The 22,244-nt window shown below is 42.8% G+C and overlaps 1 protein-coding gene across 4 annotated transcripts in view; it reads left to right on the plus strand.

The window, feature by feature from the left end:
* The first annotated feature begins 299 nt into the window (after nucleotides 1-299).
* DCLK1 (doublecortin like kinase 1) overlaps nucleotides 300-22,244 on the plus strand; it is a 207,135-nt gene continuing 185,190 nt past the window's right edge. For 2 of the 4 annotated variants that reach the window (XM_083498895.1, XM_083498893.1), the window contains exons 1-3: nucleotides 486-858; nucleotides 9,852-10,241; nucleotides 19,946-20,292. In XM_083498895.1, coding sequence (XP_083355021.1) covers nucleotides 9,866-10,241; nucleotides 19,946-20,292 — 723 coding nt within the window. In that variant the 5' untranslated portion in view covers nucleotides 486-858; nucleotides 9,852-9,865. Of the gene's footprint in view, nucleotides 859-9,851; nucleotides 10,242-19,945; nucleotides 20,293-22,244 lie in introns of all 4 variants that reach the window. The other 2 variants (XM_083498897.1, XM_083498894.1) reach the window with 2 other exon arrangements.

Genomic DNA, 22,244 nt, shown 5'->3' on the forward strand with positions numbered 1-22,244 from the left:
TGTCTTGTGATTTTGTGGGGCAGGTCCCCCCCCAAAAAAACATTTTATTCAAGTTGGCACCCCTGCCCAGAGGCAGTATTTAGTGTCTCCTCCCAATGAATAAGACAGTTGGGGGCGGCAGGTAAGCCCCACTCCACATAATTGATCACATAATGGGGCGCACCCACACTATTTGAATAGTTTGCCCATCAACTTTGGGGGGACCAGCCCCCCCAATATTTTGCTGGGGAGGGCGAAGGGACCTCGGCCCCTAGGAGGTGACTCCTATGCTTCCCACGTTCCAGACGAGTTCTAACTTCCTCTTTGAGCCTGTGGGACAGAGGCGGGCTAGATCTTCCTCCCTTCCGGCGCCTTCTGCAGCCTCCCGGGCCGCTACCATCCCCGGCGGCGGAGGGCGGGGCAGGGCGGTGTCGGTGGGAACAGCGCCGCCCTCTGGGCAGAGGCCGCGCTCGCGCTTCGCCCAGCCCGAAGAGCCGCATTTCCAGGAGGGCCGGGCTAAGAATGCAAATGAGCCCCGTAAGCGGCTGAAGGGAGAAGAAAGGCGAAGCGGTTGCAGGAGCGACTCAGCCGCCGCGTTAGCCAGCCAGCCCGCGAGGCAGCAGGAAGGGTGCCCGGGAGCGGAGCCGCCACAAAGCCAGCCGAGCCCTCCCCTCAGGCAGCCGCAGCCGCCAAGCTCCGTGCGAGAGCAGGACGGCGCTGCTGCTGCTCGTGGCCGCCGAGCAGGGCTTTGTCTGCTGAGAGACGCCGGTGGTACCCACCCCCTTTGCGCCAAGCCAGCCAGCCAGCCAGCCAGCCCGCGCAACTGCCTGCGCTTGTGGGGAAGGCGAGAAGGGACGCTGCGCGATTTGCAAGGCACAGGTAAGCGCTGCGCAAAGGAGCAGCTCCTCGCCCGCCCGCCCGCCTTTCTCGGGGAGGGGGAGGCATTTTCGCGCCCCCCCCCCACTCTGTCCCTGTAATGCAAAAAGAAAGAAAGAAAGAAAGGTCCTGGCTGTCAAAAGCGTGTGTGCCTCCCCCTCCCCAGCACACACCTCTCCCCATTGTCTTGGGATGAGCATCTTGGAAGGATGCGGGTTGGGTTAGGTAGGGGGCTGCTCCGGGGCTTTCTCTCTCTCTCTTTCCCCTTTCCTGCTTTGCCAAATTAGGGAGCTCTGCGATTTTTTTTGCACCATTTTGGGCTGCTTGGCTACAGCTGAGATGGGGAGGCGGAGGTTCCCTCTCTGTCTAGGGGAGAAGGCGCCTGTCATTGTGTGGAAGCAGAGGCAAAACGTCCCCCCTCCCTTTAACCGGCTCCTTTGGGCTTTCTCTTGCCTCATTTGGCCAAAGGCACCAGGCACTAGGGAAATTCTCTATTCTACATTAAAAAAATAATAATGAATCCTGATATGTCTGTCCACTTGCTTTGAGCATGCTGGGGAGACACCTTTATTTCATGCATTGATAGCTACAGCGGTTTTTTTTGGGAAAACGTGCAGGCGGAGACAGGGACAACGTGCCCCATCTGCTAACATGGGGGCAGATGGTGTCACCTCTTTTTTTGAGAGAGAGAGAAAATGAAGAAAGGAAATAGGCAAAAATGTGGCCAGGGTGATTCTCTTCTGAAGTCCATTATCATCTGTGCATCGAGGTGGTCCACGTGGCTTATTATTCTATATTAATCACTTGAGCTACATTTTAAAGGATGCCTTTTTTATTTTTTTAAAAAAGCCCATTATGTAACTGAGGATGGTAGCTTTTCCTAATGACTGGCCAAACGGAGCCTATTGTTCAGTCTTCTCTGAATGATTTGTATATTGATTTGTGGCATGTATTTGGGGCTGTGTTTGATTGCTTTGTGGAACTCTCCACCCGCATTTGCAGTGCCGCCTTCCTGCACTCGATGAATGTGGTGTGCACGGTAGGGGCATGAAGGTCTTAGCTGGGCGTGTTCCATTATACAGCAGCCTGCAATTAGGGTCTGCAAAGTGATTTATTGCCTACAAATTTTAATTGTTAGGCTGTCGCCCTTAAACCGTTTATTCTGAGTGTGTGTGTGTGGGTCTTCTATGGACCTTCTCTGGATTAAGTGGCTTGAGAGCTGTGGCCTATTCCTCATGATGGACACACAGAATTTGGGGCGGGGGTGGCAGTAGTTGGTGTGACATGGCCATGCTGCGATTGAAAAGCATCACATTTCCTCTTTAAAGCTTCCTATTGAAGTAAAATTATTCATGCTGGGTCAGAGCATCTCCTAAGCATTCTTCTTCAATTTTTTTCTGTAATTTTTTAAAATTTGCATCTAATCTTCTGCAGGATTCTGCTAGTTCCCACCACTGTGTTTCCACTGTGCAGTCAGGCTCACACGTTCAGATGCAAGGCTATTATTCTGTGGCCTTTCATGTATAATACTAGGATGGTGCCAGGCTGTTTGGTATAAATCTGCACTTTGGAGTTTAAAATGTGGAGTTTGCTTTGAAAATGCTGGTGTCTGATCTTGGGCCTAAACTGGTCCTCTATCATGCTTTCAAATGCCATGTCATGGCTATGATTAGATATTATCATCATCTGTGATTAGATGGGATTTCAGACTTGTAGCTCTATTTTTTTTTTTTTGGTAAACAAATGTGTTCCATAACTTGCAAATTCTAAGGTAGATAATCTCCATAACATGGGATGCTCATGCTAAGCAGATGTGAACCGTGAGCTATAAGAAGTCTGGAATAAGAGCACCACGTGTTCTAGATGAAGTTTTCAGGAGGCATATGTTCCTCTTTGAAGCCCATCAGGACACGTTTAAGGATCCCTCTAAGATGCAGAGATTGCTAGTTTTAAAAAGTATTTAGACAAATTCATGGAGAACAGGTCTATCGGTAGCTATTAGCAATAATGGCAAAATAGAACCTCCATGTTCAGGGGCACTGTACCTGTGATTGCAACATGCTAGAGACTACCAGCAGAGGAGGATTACTGCCTTCATACTTTGCTTCTGAGTTTCTCAGAAGCACCTGGCTAGCCACTGTTGAATGCAAGAAGGGGTTTCGATGCTTTGAAAGGGCAATAGGGCCACACTATCAGCCCCACCTTTAAACCCATTCAGCTCTCCAGCCCCACTCCTCAGTGTCCACACATTGAGTGTGGTTGTGTGTAGTTGGCAAGCCTGCTTTCATAGATCCTTGCATGCATAGCCTTCCATTCCTAATGGAAACATCCATGGATGTTGGGGTGGAGTGGGACCAGTGGTACACCCCCCCTTCAGCATGTCAAACCCCCACTCTTGTGAATAATGAATCACTGTGGCTTGGACAGGGCTCTAATTTGATCTAGCAGCCCTACACCTTGTTCTTTATTTACCTGTATGCTAAATGTCGAGGTGGGATGCATGCCAATCTAGTTTTAAACGTGGGCCCAGGGCACTACTGGTATGTCTTTGGTACATCAAAAGCTTGTAGCCTTGAGCACAATGATGTGGAACCAGGTCCTGTTGAAATCGGAGGGTCTTTCAAAGAAACACATTAAGGTTCCCAAACTACTGATTGCTTTTCTCCTCTCCCTACCACCCCCACCCCCAAGAAATAGCTGTCACCTAATGATTAGTGATATAGCCTGCCCGGTTCTGCTATTTTCCTTTCTTTATGGGAAATCAATGTGATGGATAAGACACTTTTAAATTAGGTTTGTATATTTGTGCTATAAATACATTTTGCTGTGCTTTATTTTTGCAACTTTTTAAAAGAGCTACAAGTGTAGGCTACAGCTGTAAACAAAATGATTGATTCCTGGATTTATTTATTTAACAAGTAAGGCTTTACATAGTTGGGAAGATGGCATTCTCAAAATGCCTTAAATAGATCCTGGGGGAAAGGCAGTTGTATAATAAAATGGTTGCAATGTTTTAATGTATGCACTGTATTAGGAACATGTTTGTTTCATTTTGGACAGAATTCTGACATCATTTTTAATTGTCCTGTATGTTTTGACACCAGTCAATTCATTTTATGATTCTGAAGCTGTCAGCTGGGCAGCAGTTTATGCTAATCCAAATGCTTACAATTCCTTCTCATTTCAAGGGGAAAAATACCAGTGATGGCTAGTATTTTTGAAGGTTTAAACATAAAAGATTAGCTCATTTATAGTCCTTTTATTATAGATAGGGACTTCTGGTGCTTCTTTTTGTATCCTCCAGCTTAATCCTGTGCTTGTCTACTCAGAAGTAAGTCCCATGATACATAGGCCCAATGTACTCATGCAGTAAAATCAAATGCCAAGATTTTTCTGGATTATACAACTTCAGGCTGTAAATCAGCAATCTTTCTGAATGCATCCCCACCCCCTAATGACAATGAGGCCTCCATATATGTCGAAAATGCAGTGCACCAGGGAGAGGGATTTAACTTAGGCTTTGTTAGGGATGGGCAAGAAATTCAGTTCAGTTTGCACTTAAAGCAAACCTGCCTACATTTGCACTTTTAAAAACAATATATGAAAATGAAACACAGCCATACTTTGAAATTTGCACTTCCCTGAATTTTGCAGTACAGTTCTCCAAACAAGTAATGTATACAAAAACGTATATGTTAGGGTAAGGTATGCATGAAAATGCATATTTGAGTGGAAATAACATATAAAAGCATTGGATTAGGATAAATTGTTTAGCAAAAATGTGTATATTAGGCAAAAATGCATACAAAATATGTATGTTAGGAGAAATTAGCCCTGAAATACTGGTGGATTCTTATGGGATTTTCAAAACTGATGTGGAAATAAGGAGAACAGAATTTATGAGTAGAACAATGAGAAACTGGGGGAAGTCAAAGCCGAAAATTCCCCCAATCCCAGGCTTTACCCTCGTATGGTATATTGGTAGATGGTGCTATTATTTTTCCATAAAGGTGACACAACATTCCCACCTGCTGTCTGAATTGGTACAGTCCAGGAAACGTTTATCACCTAATACTGTTGCATATGTAGTTGGACCTTACTTCCTAGTATGTTAGGCTTATGTATTTATTACATTTATAGATCCTGCTCAAAGTGCATGGTTCTCCTGCTTTCCCATTTTGTCCTCATAAACCCTTGTGGAGTAGGTTAGGTAGGTTGAGAGGTAGTGACTGGCCCAAGTTCATCAAGGGTGGGATTCAACTAATGTGTCTTGTTAGCACAAGTCCTTCGGCTTACACAATGGAACTGTCTTCCTGCATGTACCCCACACCCTTCCTAAATTTGCTCCAGGGGATTGTGGAAGAGCCCAGGACAGATTTAGGGGGCACTCCTGGGAAGGAGAGGTGGATAATGTTCTCCTGTGCAAGTAGAAATCCTTGGAATGTTCACATAATTGCCAAGTGCCCCGGAAAAAACAGGACATCCTTTTTTGTGTGTGAGGTCATGGTGGCCATTTTGGGCACCACGATCTCACATATTTTCATGCTGTTCTCTTGTCCTGAAAAAGTGTCTGCTTTGTGAGGCACTGGTCACATCACTCACCCAGGAGTGCATCCTGGAAGATGCTTGTTCAGCTTTTGGGTCTGAAAAAGTTGGACGGTGTTTGTTCATGTAGCACTGCTTTGGATAAACCCTCCAATAATAATAATAATAATAATAATAATTTATTATTTGTACCCCGCCCATCTGGCTGGGTTTCCCCAGCCACTCTGGGCGGCTTCCACAGAAACCAAAAAACACTAAAATATCATACATTAAAAGCTTCCCTGAATAGGGCCGCCTTAAGATGTTTTCTGAATGTCAGGTAGTTGTCCATCACCTTGACATCCGATGGGAGGGCATTCCACAGGGCGGGCGCCACCACCGAAAAGGCCCTCTGCCTGGTTCCCTGTAGCTTCGCTTCTCGCAATGAGGGAACCGCCAGAAGGCCCTCGGCGCTGGACCTCAGTGTCTGGGCAGAACGATGGGGGTGGAGACGCTCCTTCAGGTATACTGGGCCGAAGCCGTTTAGGGCTTTAAAGGTCAACACCAACACTTTGAATTGTGCTCGGAAACGTACTGGGAGCCAATGTAGGTCTTTCAAGACCGGTGTTATGTGGTCTCGGCGGCCGCCCCCAGTCACCAGTCTAGCTGCCGCATTCTGGATTAGCTGTAGTTTCCGAGTCACCTTCAAAGGTAGCCCCACGTAGAGCGCATTGCAGTAGTCCAAGCGGGAGATAACTAGAGCATGCACCACTCTGGCCAGACAGTCAGCGGGCAGGTAGGGTCTCAGCCTGCGTACCAGGTGGAGTTGGTAAACAGCTGCCCTGGATACAGAATTGACCTGTGCCTCCATGGACAGCTGTGAGTCCAAAATGACTCCCAGGCTACGCACCTGGTCCTTCAGGGGCACAGTTACCCCATTCAGGACCAAGGAGTCCTCCACACCAGCCCGCCCCCTGTCCCCCCAAAACAGTACTTCTGTCTTGTCAGGATTCAACTTCAATCCATTAGCCGCCATCCATCCTCCAACCGCCTCCAGGCACTCACACAGGACCTTCACCGCCTTCACTGGTTCTGATTTGAAAGAAAGGTAGAGCTGGGTATCATCTGCATATTGATGGACACCCAGTCCAAACCCCCTGATGATCTCTCCCAGCGGCTTCATATAGATGTTAAAAAGCATGGGGGAGAGGACGGAACCCTGAGGCACCCCACAAGTGAGGGCCCAAGGGTCTGAACACTCATCCCCCACCACCACTTTCTGAACACGGCCCAGGAGAAAGGAGCGAAACCACTGTATAACAGTGCCCCCAGCTCATGGCTCATGGCTGAGTGGGAATTTGTCCCTATGGCTTTCCCTTCTGAAGACTGAAGCATTACTCTAGTATTATTTCTGTACCTTGGGAGGAATAGGCAAGTGGAACCCTGTAGGACATACATTTGCTTTGCCAGGGCTTTACCCTGGGGCCTGTACCTCCCTATGGAGAACAGCTGCAGCTCAGTGCTGCAGCACCAACCTTCCATGCAAAAGGTCCCAGGTTTAATCCCTGGTATCTTCATGTAGGAGCGGGAAAGATCCCTGTCTGAAATCCTAGGGAGCTACTGCCAGTTAGATTGCACTGATCTAGACAGCATCTAGTACAAGTGTTCTTGGACCGTGGGCCGTGGACTGCCAGTGGTCTGCAAGATTCATTCAGGTGGTCTCTGGCATGTCTGCATTAATTATTCATATTTATTTTGAATGTATTTTTATTGCTTCTTTTATTTCTTATACTGTATTTTGTTGCATTAGAAGTTGAAGTCCACAGAACTCAAATGGCAATAAAATACAATATGAGAAATAAAAGAAGCAATAAAAATATAACTAAAAATCATACTGCTTCTTGCACAGCACGTTACAGTTAGTACAACAGGCAGAAAAATGGTTAAGTGGTCTGCCAAGGCCATTTTCAAGTGGTCCCAGGGGAAAACCTCTGATCTAGATAATGATAAATGAGGTAGCCTAATAACCTAACTTGGTATAGGATAGCAATGCTTTTTTGGGGTAGTCTCCACTCCCTTCATATGTTTGCCTGCATTTTCAAAATAAAGCGGGGGCCTTATATACTGTGAGCCTTATATAGGCTACCATTCTTCTATGACTGTATTTGCTTTAAATCAGGGATGGGGGAACCATTTTCTGCCCAAAGGCAACATTCCTTACTTGGTAGCCTTCTGGGAACCATATACCAGTGGTGGGCAGAGCTGTGAAAGATGATTATGCAAATTCATGAAGGGTAAGGCTGTCACTGGCTTCCAACCATGATGGCTATGTTCTCCTACCATGGTTGGAGGCAGGATGCTCCTCAATACCAGTTTCTGGGAATCACAGGTGGGGAGAGAGAGCTGTTGCGCTGAGGCCCTCCTAATGACATTTCTGGTAGGCATCTGGTTGGCCACTGAGAACAGCATGCTTGACTAGATGGGTCCCTGGCCTGTTGGAGCTAGAGGCAAAATTGGGCAGAGCAATGAAGGGAGTTTATAAGTGGGGCATCACAATTGAGAAGACAGTCACTACCCACCTCGCTCCAGATAAAAGGGACACCTGGAGGAGTACCTCCAAAGATGACCTCAGTATACATGCTGGTTGAGATGGGAGTAAATTTTCATTTAGTGAGATAAGAATGGCGATAGCTAACAGGTTGGGGATCTGCAAATGCATGGCAACTGTGAACTGGTCTAGGCAGAGTTGTCTCTGACCCACAGGCTGTTTGCCATGAAAACATTTTGAACAGTCAGTGAACCTAGATGGCAACAAACATAAAAAACCCTTGATCTAAGACAGCCTTTGCCAAATTTATGCGCAGGCTAGGGCTGATGGGAGTTGTAGTCCAAAACATCTGGAGGGCACCAAGTTAGCAGAGTCTGCCCTAAGACAACTTAAAAAAAATAATTACCCTCTGCCTATATATTACCAGATAAGGCTGCAATTCTGTATACTGGGATAGGGAATCTATGGCCTTTCAGATGTTGCTGGACTACAACTCCCATCATACCTGATCAGTGGCCATACTGACCAACAAAATCTAGAGCAGGAGTGGGGCAGAGGTTACTGAACTACAGCTCTTATCAGCCTTAGCAGGAATGGCCGGTGTCCAGGGCAAATGAACATCTGGAGGGCCAAAGGGTCCCCTTGCTTTACATAGTTCCCTGGGAGTAAGTCTTGACAGAGTTTCCTTCTGAGTAGATATGCATAGGACTGCACTGCCAGCTATCTACTCTTGAACACGCTTTCATTGGTCCTGTATATGTTTTAGTGGAAAACCACACTGCTGGATTGTGCCCCCGTCCAGAATTGAATGTGCTAGATCTTGAAAGACTCACTTTCTTGGTGATTAGGTTCTCCATTAAAGTCTGGGGAAATTGTGGCAAATCCACAAGACCATTAAATTGGAGAACAAGTCTGGAGTCGCAGCAGCACCTGAGTAAAATCTGTATCTTGATTGTGCTGAGCAGAGTCGTGTTTAAGTCCTTTCTAGTAGGCTTGATAGAGTCTCATTTAGCAAGAATCTCAGCTACTGCTGGTAATACAACAGAAGCTAACTCAAGGCTCACTGAGGAGCAGACAGGTGCCTTTTGTGTGTGTATGTGCTTGGGAGACAGAGCAAACATTTTATTTGTTTTAATAAAAATGCAAGATTGGTTGTTAAGCCAATAATGAATAAAGAATGACCCTCTACCTTGTTTTTATGTGCCATCTAATGTAAAATATATCGTTCCATTCCCCAGCTTAGCTGGTACCTGGTGGCCCATGCCTTTCTATAGTAAGCTAAATCCTCTTACAAGGGCCACACATAATGTCCGTTCCTCACTTGCGAGAAGACTTATCATTTTACTGTGTATCTTAATTATGGGTAGCTGTATTTTTTCAATTGGTTTTATTCTTATTATTTTGCTATTGGCTTGGTATTACGTCTTGAAGTGGAAGGTAGTATATAATTTCAGTTATAATAATAATATTAGTGGTAATAGTAATGTGGCAGTCTCTGGAACTCCCTGCCCATTGATATTAAGCACTCATTGTTTCTGATGCCTGCTAAAATCATTTTTTGATTAGGCAAACCTACTCAGACATGAATTTTAATTATATGCATTTATTTTATCTTTTTTTAAAAAATATATCAATTGGCTTTTATCTATATTCTGATAATTTTATTATGTCTGCTTTTTAAAAAGTCTGTTTTTTATGGCTGCTTTTAATGAATATTTTATAACATTTTCTACAAGCCACTTTCAGAGTTTTTCTTTAATTGCCGTTAAGCAGTGTATAAATATTCTTGCATTGCGGGAAGAGTTGGCCAAATTCAGGTTGGTTGTAGCAAAGCCCTAAATCCTCGGGGTTTTAATATGGTTGCTGCATAATTACAGTGCATATTGATCAGTCTCTGCCACGTCTGCTCTCTCGCCCCTTCCAGATTAACTTTCCAAGATGTCCTTTGGGAGAGATATGGAGCTGGAACACTTTGACGAGCGCGACAAAGCACAGCGCTACAGCCGAGGGTCGCGGGTGAACGGCCTGCCTAGCCCGACCCACAGTGCCCACTGCAGCTTCTACCGTACCCGCACCCTACAGACCCTCAGCTCCGAGAAGAAAGCCAAGAAAGTCCGCTTCTATCGCAACGGGGACCGCTATTTCAAAGGGATTGTATACGCCATCTCTCCCGACCGGTTTAGATCTTTCGAGGCCCTGCTGGCTGATCTGACTCGGACTCTCTCTGATAATGTCAATCTGCCCCAGGGTGTGAGAACAATCTATACCATTGATGGAGTCAGGAAGATTACCACCTTAGACCAGCTGGTGGAAGGTCAGTATCATCATCATCATCATCATCATCATATAATTTATTATTTATACCCTGACCACTCTGGGTGGCTCCCAACAGGACACTAAAAACAGAATAAAACCTCAAACACTAAAAACTTCCTTAAACAGGGCTGCCTTCAGATGTCTTTTAAAAGTCAGATAGTTGTTTATTTCCTTGACATCACCACCGAGAAGGTCCTCTACCTGGTCCCCTGTAACCTCACTTCTCGCAGTGAGGGAACCGCCATAATGCCCTTGGCGCTGATTATTATGCATGCTGATTATTATGCATGCATCTGGGCAGAACGATGGGGGTGGAGACGCTCCTTCAAATATACCAGGCCGAGGCCATTTAGGGTCTCAAAGGTCAGCACCAACACTTTGAATTGTGCTTTGAAACATACTGAGATCCAATGTAGGTCTTTCAGGACTGGTGTTATGTGGTCTTGGCAGCTACTCCCAGTCACCACTCTAGCTGCCACATTTTGGGTTTGTTGGAATTTCCCGGTCACCTTCAAAGGTAGCCCCACATAGAGCACATTGCAGTAGTCCAAGCGGGAGAAGCTAGAGCATGCAGCACTCTGGTCCAATTAGTGGGACCAATGAGTAAACCCTGTTGCAGTATAGTATATGCCTTATCTCTGTTCCAGTCAGCTACAGTGCACTATGATTTTTCCACTTTCACATACCCATTATAACAGTCTGTGGTCTCTGTATTTGCTCAATCCTCCTTGAGTTAATTTGTAGGTTTCCTCCAGTTAGGAGTTTTGTTTTCATAACGACCCCCCCCCCCACTTTTTTTTTTTTTTGCAAATCTTCAGGTTTTTCTAAGTCACTCTCTCTGTGTGTACCACTTTGGATCCACACTCATGCCTGAAAATCAGCAATAGAGGGAACAAGTGGGAACAAAACTGTCTCTTAAATCTGATCAGAGGAGAAATTTAAATGAAAAGACAGAAGAAAGAGCTGGTGTACATACTGAATTTAAATATCCAAATACCAGATCTAGATGTCTGGTATGCTGTTTACCTGCAAACTGCTTTATCCTGGACGTGTCCTAAAATATTCTCTTATTGGTTAAGATCTTCCGGCAGCCTAATACATTGTCCTGTCTTTCACATTAGTCTGCTGAAATGCAGGGGGTATGCATAGGCTTTATTCTAAAGCTTGTGTGTTTTAGAATATCTCAAATTAGTACTTAATATCTCAAATTAGTACTTAAAAGTTGAGATTTAGATTTAGCAGTTATAGGCCAGGCATAATTGGCATTTCCTCCATGGAGAACTACTGCCAAGATGTTGCTGGACAACTCCTTGGCGTCGATCTTCAAGTGCAAGTCAACTTTCCAAGTCGCTATAGAAAGTGGCAGAATGCAAATTGTGCAAATACAGGCTTTCCCCCCAAAAGGGCAATGTGTGTACAGTGGTTTATTTGTAGGGTAAGAAATGCACTAGCAACTGTCAAGCAGCAAATCAGATTATCCAAGTTTTCTGGAACAAGCAGTTGACAGTGGTTTTTGTAAATAGATTTGACTCAAAGATCCTGCTGTCTTGACCCTTTCCCTTTGATAGAACCTTATTCAATTTAAGCTACTGGCTTCTTACAATGTGATAAAACCAATAGTTATACTTAAAGTCACAAAGCAAAACCAATGTCTGAAAACTTGCATCGATCTTATGATTCTCTCTAAAATTCAAAGAAGATGTAACAGTTCCTCTTGCTGATTATTATGCATGCATCTCTGGACACAATCAAATGGGCTTCAGAGAAAATCCTATATCAACATCATTCTTATCTACGTTTCTAGCCCTCATGTTTCTCTTTCGCAGGCTTCAATTTATTTTGGTTATTCTTAAGGTGTTTTCTATACTTAGCCAATGATCAAACACCTCAAGTCTGATTTGTGTAGCACTGAAAGCCAAACATAAGTCCTTCACTCTCAAGATGCTGAAACATTCAGGTATTTCATGCATGGATTAACTGAAACAAGCACAGTCAGCTGAATGGTGTAACAGACTGTCCATAACTTCAGTAACTCACCGAAATTACTGAACATTCTAGTTTTTTTAATAATATGACATACATTTTTTTATTGTAAGCTGTCTTGAAGAACCCTGTTAGACCCAAGGGGGGATTATAAATAATGAGGAAAGTGAAGAAAAACTGCTGCAAAATAATTAAACATGCAATTGGTCGTAGAAAATTGTTTGGATATTGCAGATTGTCCTTTTTAATTATTATTTTTTAAATATCAAAAGTTCAGTGGAGTTTCAACCTTCTAACATTTAATCATGCAGTTAGATTTAATGGGACTAGACCTCATAGTTGTTTTTTAAAAAATTAAATTAATTTTTGAAATTAATATCGCCTGCTATGGAATTTTTTTCTGTTAGTACTGACTGGCTGCCAAAATCTATTAAAAATCTTGGTGTTCGGAGGAGAGAACTGAGTGCAACAGGGTATGGTAATCAAATTAGAATATAATGTGAAACTGATCCTCAACAATGCTTGGTCAGCCATCACCTTGAAAAATAAGTGTGCCATAAACAAGCCAGCTCTGAAAACACATTTATTCATCTGTAACTAATGTTGAGCTTTAGCAAATAATAAAGTTGCCTTATACTGTTTCAGACTGTTCTTCCTATCTTTGCCCAGCATTGTCTACTTTGCAAGCTTTACAGGAAGGGCTTCTTTTCCTAGTTACATCCTAAGACTACCTTAACAGGAGACGCCTGGGACCTTGTGCATACAGAGCTCTTACAATGAGCCGTGGCCAGCTGTCAACTCTGTGTTTCATTCTGCATTTGCAAAGAGAAACTGTCCTAAAGAGTTAGCTTTAGCCCCATTTGCCAGTTGTCTACTGGAATTTGAAGGAGTGAGTTCTGCTTTACTGGAAATCAATCTCCTGGCCTACCCGAAAGGAACACCTATTTAGAATAAATGAATATTTTTTCCCCTGAATATATTTCACAAACTGACAGTTCATGGCAGTGTTCTCCTCCTACATTCTCTCTCTCTCTTTTTTAAACTGATGCTGCAAGTTTATTATAGATACAATTAGCTTGCAGCTGTGTGTTGCATCTAAACAGTTGGGGCGATCACTTGGTGGTGTCCCACTCCTCCAGTTACATTTCTGCTGAAGCCGACAGTTTTCAAAGAACAGGGAGAAGAGCCTGGCTTTTTGAAATGGCCAAGCCTCCTTCAGCAATGTCAACTGTGATTCCTGCATTGCAGGGGTTTGGACTTAGATGACCTTTGGGGTCTCTTCCAACTCTACAACTCTGATTCTAACTTTTCCTTAGTGGCTCTCTTCCCCTGTTACCTAAAGCAATACACTCAATCTCTCTTTTCTTTTCCCCAAGCTCTGCCTGGAGGTGAGAGGAATGATTTACCTGTCTGAATGGGATGTTAGGTATCTGGCCCATATAACCCGAATGCTGGATCTGACCAGTGCTTCTTTGACTGTGGTAAAGTTGTCTCTGGGCCGAAACCCTTCAGAAATATTAGGCAGCAGAGAATGGTTCTCTCTCTCTTTCTCCCTCCTCTCTCTGAGCTTTTACTGTATTATTGTTTTGACACTGAACCAACCTTTAGGAATGATTTTAGGCTAGGGAATCCTGCCATGGTGAGAGATTGCAAGGACCCTCCAGCACTGATTCTGGGCAACACTGGAGTGTTGAGGTTTCATACAGTGAAACCTTAAGGACAGATGCTTTATATTGTTATGTGCAACCAAGTCTCTGAGCAGTGGTAGATTTCAGGGGTGCCAGCATGTACCTCAGGCTTGAGTTTCTTGGAATGAAGGTCACTGTAGACATTGGTGTCTTTGTGATAATACGGTTTTATTTACACAGATAACATGAACAGAGCATATGATAAAAGGCTTCACAGTCTTAATGCTCCCAACTGATCTTGCTCCCCAATTGGATTTCTAGAAAGCCCCCTGCAAATGCCATAAGCTTTGGTTTCGGGACAGAGAGCAGGCCAAACCTCTCTTTCTTCCCAGCCCCAGATGAGACTGGCTCAGGTCTGTTCTTCTCTTACACTTGCTGATGACATCACCTCCAGCTGGGGAAGGTGCCTGCCTTCTGGAAGCATCTCCAGCTCGTAGCTTCTGTGGTTATCAGTTCCCTGTACTCCTTAGTCATGCAAGAGATACTTCACATATTTGGCTAGAGATATTAACTTAACTGAGGCTGATGTGACCCCTTTAGCAGCTCCTCTTTCTGAAGAACCCCACATTACAGATATAAAAACATATGTTTGAAGGGGACCCACAGATGATATCCAGATTACGCTCCCCCCCATAAAAAATCCTATGATGGTATATTCCTGGAGTGTGCAGAAATAGCCACAATTGGAACGGCAGCTGTAACCAAGACATTTTAGTGCTGCCCAAGACATTTTGGAGCCTGAGGCAAACCACAAAATGGTGTCCTCCTGCCTGCTTGGGAAGAAGGGGTAAATGAAGATCTATATCAGGAACAAGGGGGAATTAAGATCTGCATTTTTGTAAACTGCTTTGAGGGTTTCTCTCCCCCCCCCCCCTTTTCTAACCAAGGGAGGTATAAATTTTATGAAATAAATAAAATCAGGATCTGCTGCTCCTATGGGTTCTGCCGCTTGTCACCACACCTTGCCTCATGGGTGGGCCGGCCCTGGCTGCACCAGTTCAAGTAACATATGCATTAGACCAGTATCTTAATGCTATGCTGAAGTGAAGTTTAAGAGAGGCCCCTTTTATTGTGCCTTGAAACTATTTGGTTTTGCAAGTTCCCATTTTGCAGGCTGAGCAGTGTTGTTAAAGATAATAGGTACTGGCATTGGAGGATTTGTCATAAGTGATGTTATAGGCATTATCCAGGAAGTGTATAACCGTATTCTAAATTTTCCCAGCTGTTATAATATGTTGATAGGTTGAATGCTGGGAAACTGTGCCATCTTTGACATTGATTTTAAAGAAGGATAATCTGGATCCCGTGCAACAAATGTGAAATAGCTATTCATTTGTAAATTTTGAAAGGCCCTTTATATTCTTCTGGCTGTTATAACGAGGTCTAGCGCATTATTTGATCTGGTTGACTTCTTAGGTTAAAAGAGAGCTTCTTATTCTGAGCAGCCAAACTCTTGTATTCGACATGTTCCAGTTGCTGCTCTTACTTGGGTGGGAGCTATCCTCCTTGCTTGTTCCCCAAGGAAACCTTTTGATTGACAGAAAATATAATAGATGCGAAGCAAAGAGGACAAAAAAAAAAAAAAACTTCTTTAGAGAGCAGAAAGGAGTGATGTTCCATTAAATATTGATCAATGGAGCAGTCTAAGGGCTGCCACATCATTGCTGTATAAAAAGCACAAGAGACCACTGAAATCTTTCTAATGGTATCTGATTCCTTCCAAACAACAGTGAACCTATTGGACAGCTACTTAGAGATACCGCTGAAACGGTTTGGAAGTGTGTGCTCTTCCATGGTTGGTGAGCATGCCCCACTGCTAGTCCCATAGATGTAATTATTAATTAATGGTTCTCGGGAGAGTGCTGTTGCAGGTGTTCAGAGTTATTTTTTCCTTTAACCTAGACAGACTGGCTGAATGTTGAGTCGGAAACAATAAGCAGCATCTCTTGATGGCTGCACTCTATGCTAATGGCAACCCACTGTGTGTGGGGAAAAGCAACCTCTTGTAATAAAATTCCAATCTCTGCTCACTGAAGAATAAGAATTCCAACTTTAAAAAGACAATTGAACTTGTCAGTCAAATGAATACCAAATTTAAGGGAGTGAATACACTTAGCGGGAGATCTTAATACTGCATGAATGGACTTTCCCTTCTCTCCACCAAAAATCTGGTCTGCAGGACTGCAAGGGGAAGGAGAATCCACTTCACCAATGCTGTCTGTTCTGCCAGCAAGCAGATGCCATTGGATTTCACCATTAATAATTTGATCTATGAAAACATGAAAAATAGCAAGCTCAGTATGTTCTGAAGCTACAGCTTGTGTCTGAACATTATTTGTAAGCTCATTCTTTCTATTGGGTGAATTTTCTGCTGTGATGTATCTTTATCTTATTTGTATGTCTCTCATGAGTGAAAGGTAGATAGAGTCTTCTAAATCTCTACGAGCTATTAATATTCTAATCAAAACATGACACTTGATTAGCAACTGTTAAATGGTTTGTTTGTTTCCTCCCACCTTGGGAGAATCTTCTGTGCAACAGTTGACTAGTAGTACAATTATTCAGCCTACTTTCTTGCCAGACTTTTCTTATCAATTGAGATTTTTCTTCTCCTGCGTTGTCATTTAGATGACAGGATATTTTTGCTTTGATATCTAGCAGACCTTGCTTGGAAGTGAAGCATTTACATGCTGCAAAATATGACTCGTATAGTTTGCTCCTAGGCACAATTCAAAGTGACATTGATGATTTCTGAATGCCCTAAACAACTTGGGTCCTGTATACCTTAGGGGAAAACACTACTTACGTGAGCCCTTTAAAACTGACAGGGGATGGCCTACTGGAAACATCATCCATGTGTCAGTTAAGATCAGGAAGGGGTGTGCAATGAAGCATTCTTAGTGATGGCTCTAAAAATTATGGAAGTTCTTCCCAAGGGAGACCCATGGACTGTCTTTTATCCAATGCTTTACAGAAGGACTAGCTTCCAGTTAGACTCAGTTTCTGGTGTGGCTTTTATCTGTTTGCTTTAGAGGTGGTGGCTGCCAGCATAGGGGGACCAAACCAGCACTTGGTACCAGTGGAACCACAGTAGAATTAGACTGTAAGAACCCTCACTAGTTCAAATAACTGCACAAACCTAATGGGGGTAATTTGTTGATTCAAAATATATTGGCACTCCTTTTTAGTGGCTTTTGAATACTGCCGTTTAGTCACTTCAACAATGCTAATTAGGCTGCTGCAAAAAGTATTTTTGTCTTTCAGACCTACAGTGGTACCTCGGGTTACAAACCTCAGGTTACAAACACTTCGGGTTACAGACTCTGCTAACCTGGAAGTAGTACCTCGGGTTAAGAACTTTACCTCAGGATGAGAACAGAAATCGGACACCAGTGGCGTAGCGGCAGCGGGAGGCCCCATTAGCTAAACTGGTACCTCAGGTTAAGAACGGTTTCAGGTTAAGAACGGACCTCCCAAGGAATTAAGTTCATAACCAGAGGTACCACTGTATTTGTCAGTGACCAGTAAAAAAGAAAGAAAAAGAAAGAAAGAACTGTCTGATGGTACATAAAATATAATGGGTCAAAATGAGTTCTCCTCCCCTGCACCAGTACACTAAAAGTATTGGTAAAGCACTTTTAAGAAAGCACTCCCGACAAAAACAAGAAATGGTATTTCCAAATCAATGAAATCCGTGGATGACTCATTTTGCATACAAAGAAGGGAGCACTTATGTGGTTTTTGACCTTGTGGCAATTGAATTGTTGGGGCTAAAAATGCTGGATAGAGACACAGATAAAAGAGAATATGTCCCGTTTGATCATTCTTGGATCATTACTACAGTTCATCACTTGGCCTTCATGTTGTGCAAGGCTTTCACCAGAATAAACTGGATATTAAAAGGAGCTTAACATTGCCTTCCAAAAATAGAGCTCTCTATTAGAACTAAAAAAAATTAGGGGGGAAGTTTTCTGTCAATCCTATATTAATTAGAAAAGTATTTCCTGCTGGTAAGGTTTATTTTGCTTGCCGTATGTTTTCTGGTATTTCTGTAGTAGAGTTTGGAAGAGATACCAATGCTGTCGCTCTTCTTCACATAGCGCACTGCAATATTGATACTCTTGGATCTAGTGTGGTGTAGAGAGGCTCACTGGGTGGACTTGGGGCAGTCCCTGCCTAAGCTACCTCGCAGGATTGTTGTGGGGTTTAAATGAGAAGGGAGAGAATCATGTATGCCACCTTGAGCTCCTTGAAAAAAAAGGTGGGATAGAAATGCAACAAATAAATAATAACTAATAATTAAAAAATTCTTCATGGGAGCCAGCTCCTAAACATTAACAACTTACACCATTGTTTCAACAGGAAGGTGTCTGCAAGTGTATGTTACCATTATAAAATATGTATTATTGTTTATCTTTGCATATATTAGGACAGACATTAAAAAGCAAACAAGCCCAAGGCAGCAGTGCCTTCTGTTTGTTCATACTAGTCTTTATTTAGCTTAAGGCTTGGCTTGTAGCGCTTTCCTTTCTCTCCTTTAAAATCAGTTTTATATTTTAAGAGTAACAATTTAAAGGAACCAATTATGTCTTCTCAGATAACATTGGCTGCATTCACACAGCATGATAAGCTGTGGTTTATGTTATGGTTTTATACTACTACTTTTTGGCCCAAAGACCCCCCTGCCCCAAAGTGATGACTGATAAATGCAAGTCAATCAAAACAATATAAAATAGCAAAACCACAAAATACCCACCCAATTGCACTAGATGTATGTTTGTGAGGTGTGTTCATGTTTTCACCATGGACACAGTGCATTCCACCTCCTAGGTTAACTCATGGCACAATGGTTTTGCCAAGAACTTGTAGATCACTCTACCTTCACTCCTCCCTGCAAGTAGATCACTTCCACATTACTTCTCCCTGCTAGTGAGTGGGAACAGCAAACCATGACAGTTGGCTTACCATTAAATGTAAACTGGGGATTGTCTTTTGTTCTGCTCCAAAGCAAACCATGGTTGGTAAGCCAGGAACAAACATTGACTTCAGATTGTAGTTCATTTAGAGCAAAACGAAGCGTAATCCCTGGTTTGGATATGGCACTCAGTCAAGGATCATAGTTCGTTGCTTCTAATGGAAAATAGTTAAGGCAGGAGTGATCTGCTTGTAAACCATTAACTATGGCATGTGAACACAGCCAATGTGTTTAATATTGAAGGTTGCATTTTATGCATGGCTATTCCATAACTGCATCTTCTAGAGAAGGTTTCCAGGGGCTTATAGTTCTCTCCCAGACATTCTCCTCCTGAAATCTTGGAGTTCCTCAGATTCTGGAGTATATGTGGTGGATGCTCCTAATTTTCTTATTCAAAACCTCCAGGAGTTTTGAAACAATACTCTTTCTTTCTTTCTTTCTTTCTTTCTTTCTTTCTTATTGAATTTATATACCACCTTATACCCGGAGGTCTCAGGACAGTTCACATAACAATCAGGGTAGTTTATTTATTATAAAAAGGAAATGCCTCTGGGACATAGGAAGTAGTAGTTGTTAGGGGAAAAACTGGGGCCTAATTTGAATAGTAGAATGTCTGGCATCTGGTGGCTTTTGTGTTGTGCTCCGGAATCGGCCCCTCCCTTTGTGTGTTCAGTTAAGTTTCATTAGAGAGACCAACTGTCATTTTTGTTCTTGCCTCATGTTGTTTTAGTTTCTCTCAGACAGTATGTTATTATGTTACAGTTTTCTTTATTATTAAAGCTTTGTTTGACATGTATGTGAGCTGCTTACTTTGCTGAAAGAAAAGAAACTCTGCTGAAGAATGGTAGAATATCCTAAACTGTGTGAGTGAGGGGATATTCCCAGTCTGGCAGGAGGACTGATTTTATTAATCACCCCACTCTCTGCAACAGTTGTATGCCTACATCTTCTGCTTAGGTTGTCATAAGTAAAACGGAGAGTGCTCACTCTAAAAGATGTAAATGTCGCAGTAGGAAATTACATTTGAGCTAATGATCTGCACCTTCTTTTTCTTAGGAGAGAGCTATGTGTGTGGTTCGATAGAGCCCTTCAAGAAGCTGGAGTACACAAAGAATGTAAATCCCAATTGGTCAGTGAATGTGAAAACCACCTCCGCTGCCCGCACAGTGGCCTCTCTTGCCTCGGCCAAAGGAAGCCCTTCAGACCAGAAGGAGAACAAGGATTTCATTAGGCCTAAACTGGTCACAATCATCAGGAGCGGTGTGAAGCCCCGTAAAGCAGTCCGGATTCTGCTTAACAAGAAGACAGCGCATTCATTTGAGCAGGTTCTCACTGATATCACTGATGCCATCAAGCTGGATTCCGGAGTAGTTAAGCGCCTGTACACACTGGATGGGAAACAGGTAAGAGAATAGCTTAAGCTACCTTATTAAACAACAACAACAACAACCTCACAAAAGTCTAGCTAGATCTGGTGGCTCTTTTGATGAAAACTCCCTTTTCTCTGGCCAAAGATCTTGCAACCTTGATGTAATAAGGACCTAAGCCATATTTAATTTAACACCTTGCGAAATTCCATACCTCACAAAGTAGTTATTGTTAACTTTAGTCTTTAAATTTAGTTATTTTCAGAATTCAGATACATAAATAACAAAATATTACATTTCTAAAGCATATAATTTCATACCTTGTTATAAAAAAATCAAGTTATAAAACATGTTGATGTGTTTTTAAGTTTAAAACAATAAAAAATAGCAATACTCAGTTGAATTTAATTACTGAATTACTATTTTAATGTGTGTGTGTGTGTTATACAATGCAATAAAAGCTCAACATATTTCAAGAACTGCTTAAGCAGCAACCATAAAATATTTTCTCAAGTGTTTTATGCTGTATTATGTCATCTGTGAGACAACTGCCAGTGTAGACATTATCAACAGTATGAACGTTACTGCTATTTGGGGGAAAGTCCCCCTTCTACCTCTTGTACTGGGCTCCTTTTCATTCTACAGTTCTGAACACGTTTGCCTTTTCTTTCTCCAGCTGTGCCATAGGGGGAAATGTAGTTCTCTCTCTCTCTCTCTCTCTCTCACACACACACACACACACACACACACACACACACACAATATATTCCTGTAGTACAGAAAGATCCTAGAGGCAGACTTGGGAGTAAGGACTGAATCAGCTGCTGAGCATTGTCTCTTTGATTGGTTGGGGCTCCATGCTTCAGTCCACCACAGACTTTTCACTTGGGATAACAGGAAATGTAGACTGTTGGTAGGGAATGGTTCCCCCTGCCTTTTTCGTTTTGGGCTTGTACCAAGATTTTAGATATGTCAAGAACCATCTGTGGGGAACACAGATCTAACCCTTCTGTATCCCCCATTTTTATCAAATCACTTTGGCAACTGGCTAGCACCTCTGGACCACACATAGTCCAATCAAACCAATTACAGTGATGGCGGCTCCTTATATTCTCTACTAGAGTGTACAAATTTAATAATATTTTATAATGGTGGTGGTAGTGGTGGTGGTGATGATGATGTAAGCATTGTCATAAGAGCTGATGCATCACTGATCTCCAGCAGTGTTACTGATGGTTTCTCAGATTAATGCCAGGGCAGACACAGTGTCATGAAACATATTAGCCGCTCTGGGGTGGTATTTAACTAAGCTTAACTCAGAATAGACCCACTGCAATTAATAAATCTAACTCAGTCATGTTCATTGATTTCAGTGGGTCTACTCTGAGTAAAATTTAGTTGGATCTTTGGCTGAAAGGGTGGGATACAAATTTAATAGTTTGCTGATATCAGAACAAATGTCAGTTCCTCGCTTTAGACCTTCACTTGCTAGTATATGCAGTGCTGGATAAGGTTTTCTCTCTCCTCATTGAGCATCAATGAGTTGCAGGTTACTGAAAAGCATTCTGGCTAATATGAGTTGGAAATTCCATATGTAATAATATAATAATTATGACTGTTGTGTGAGGGTTGTCTTTGTCCCATCTGCTATTGGTTTGGTTTGTCAGATATATTTTGAATAACTGGCATGGGGGCTAAGGACCAATCCAAGCACATTGCCCATTCCCAATGTGGAGACCACAAAAAATAACAATTCTGCATGGCAGTGCCACAGAAGAGCCTAGTCTTGTGAAGTGGCAACAATCAAGAACATGACCAAAGCATGAAACTCTCAGGAGAAATTGCTATCAGAGGTCTTTGTCTTTGTCATAGAAGCAACCCCACCTGCAAGAGTTTCATAGATGAAGGGGTTGTGCTGATTTGCTTCTGATATGGATTCCAGGACTCCACTCAACTGAAATAGCAAATTCCAGTTCTTTATTACCCTA

This window comes from Podarcis liolepis, assembly GCF_965112155.1.
Source record: "Podarcis liolepis genome assembly, chromosome: 4".
Lineage (NCBI taxonomy): Eukaryota > Metazoa > Chordata > Lepidosauria > Squamata > Lacertidae > Podarcis > Podarcis liolepis.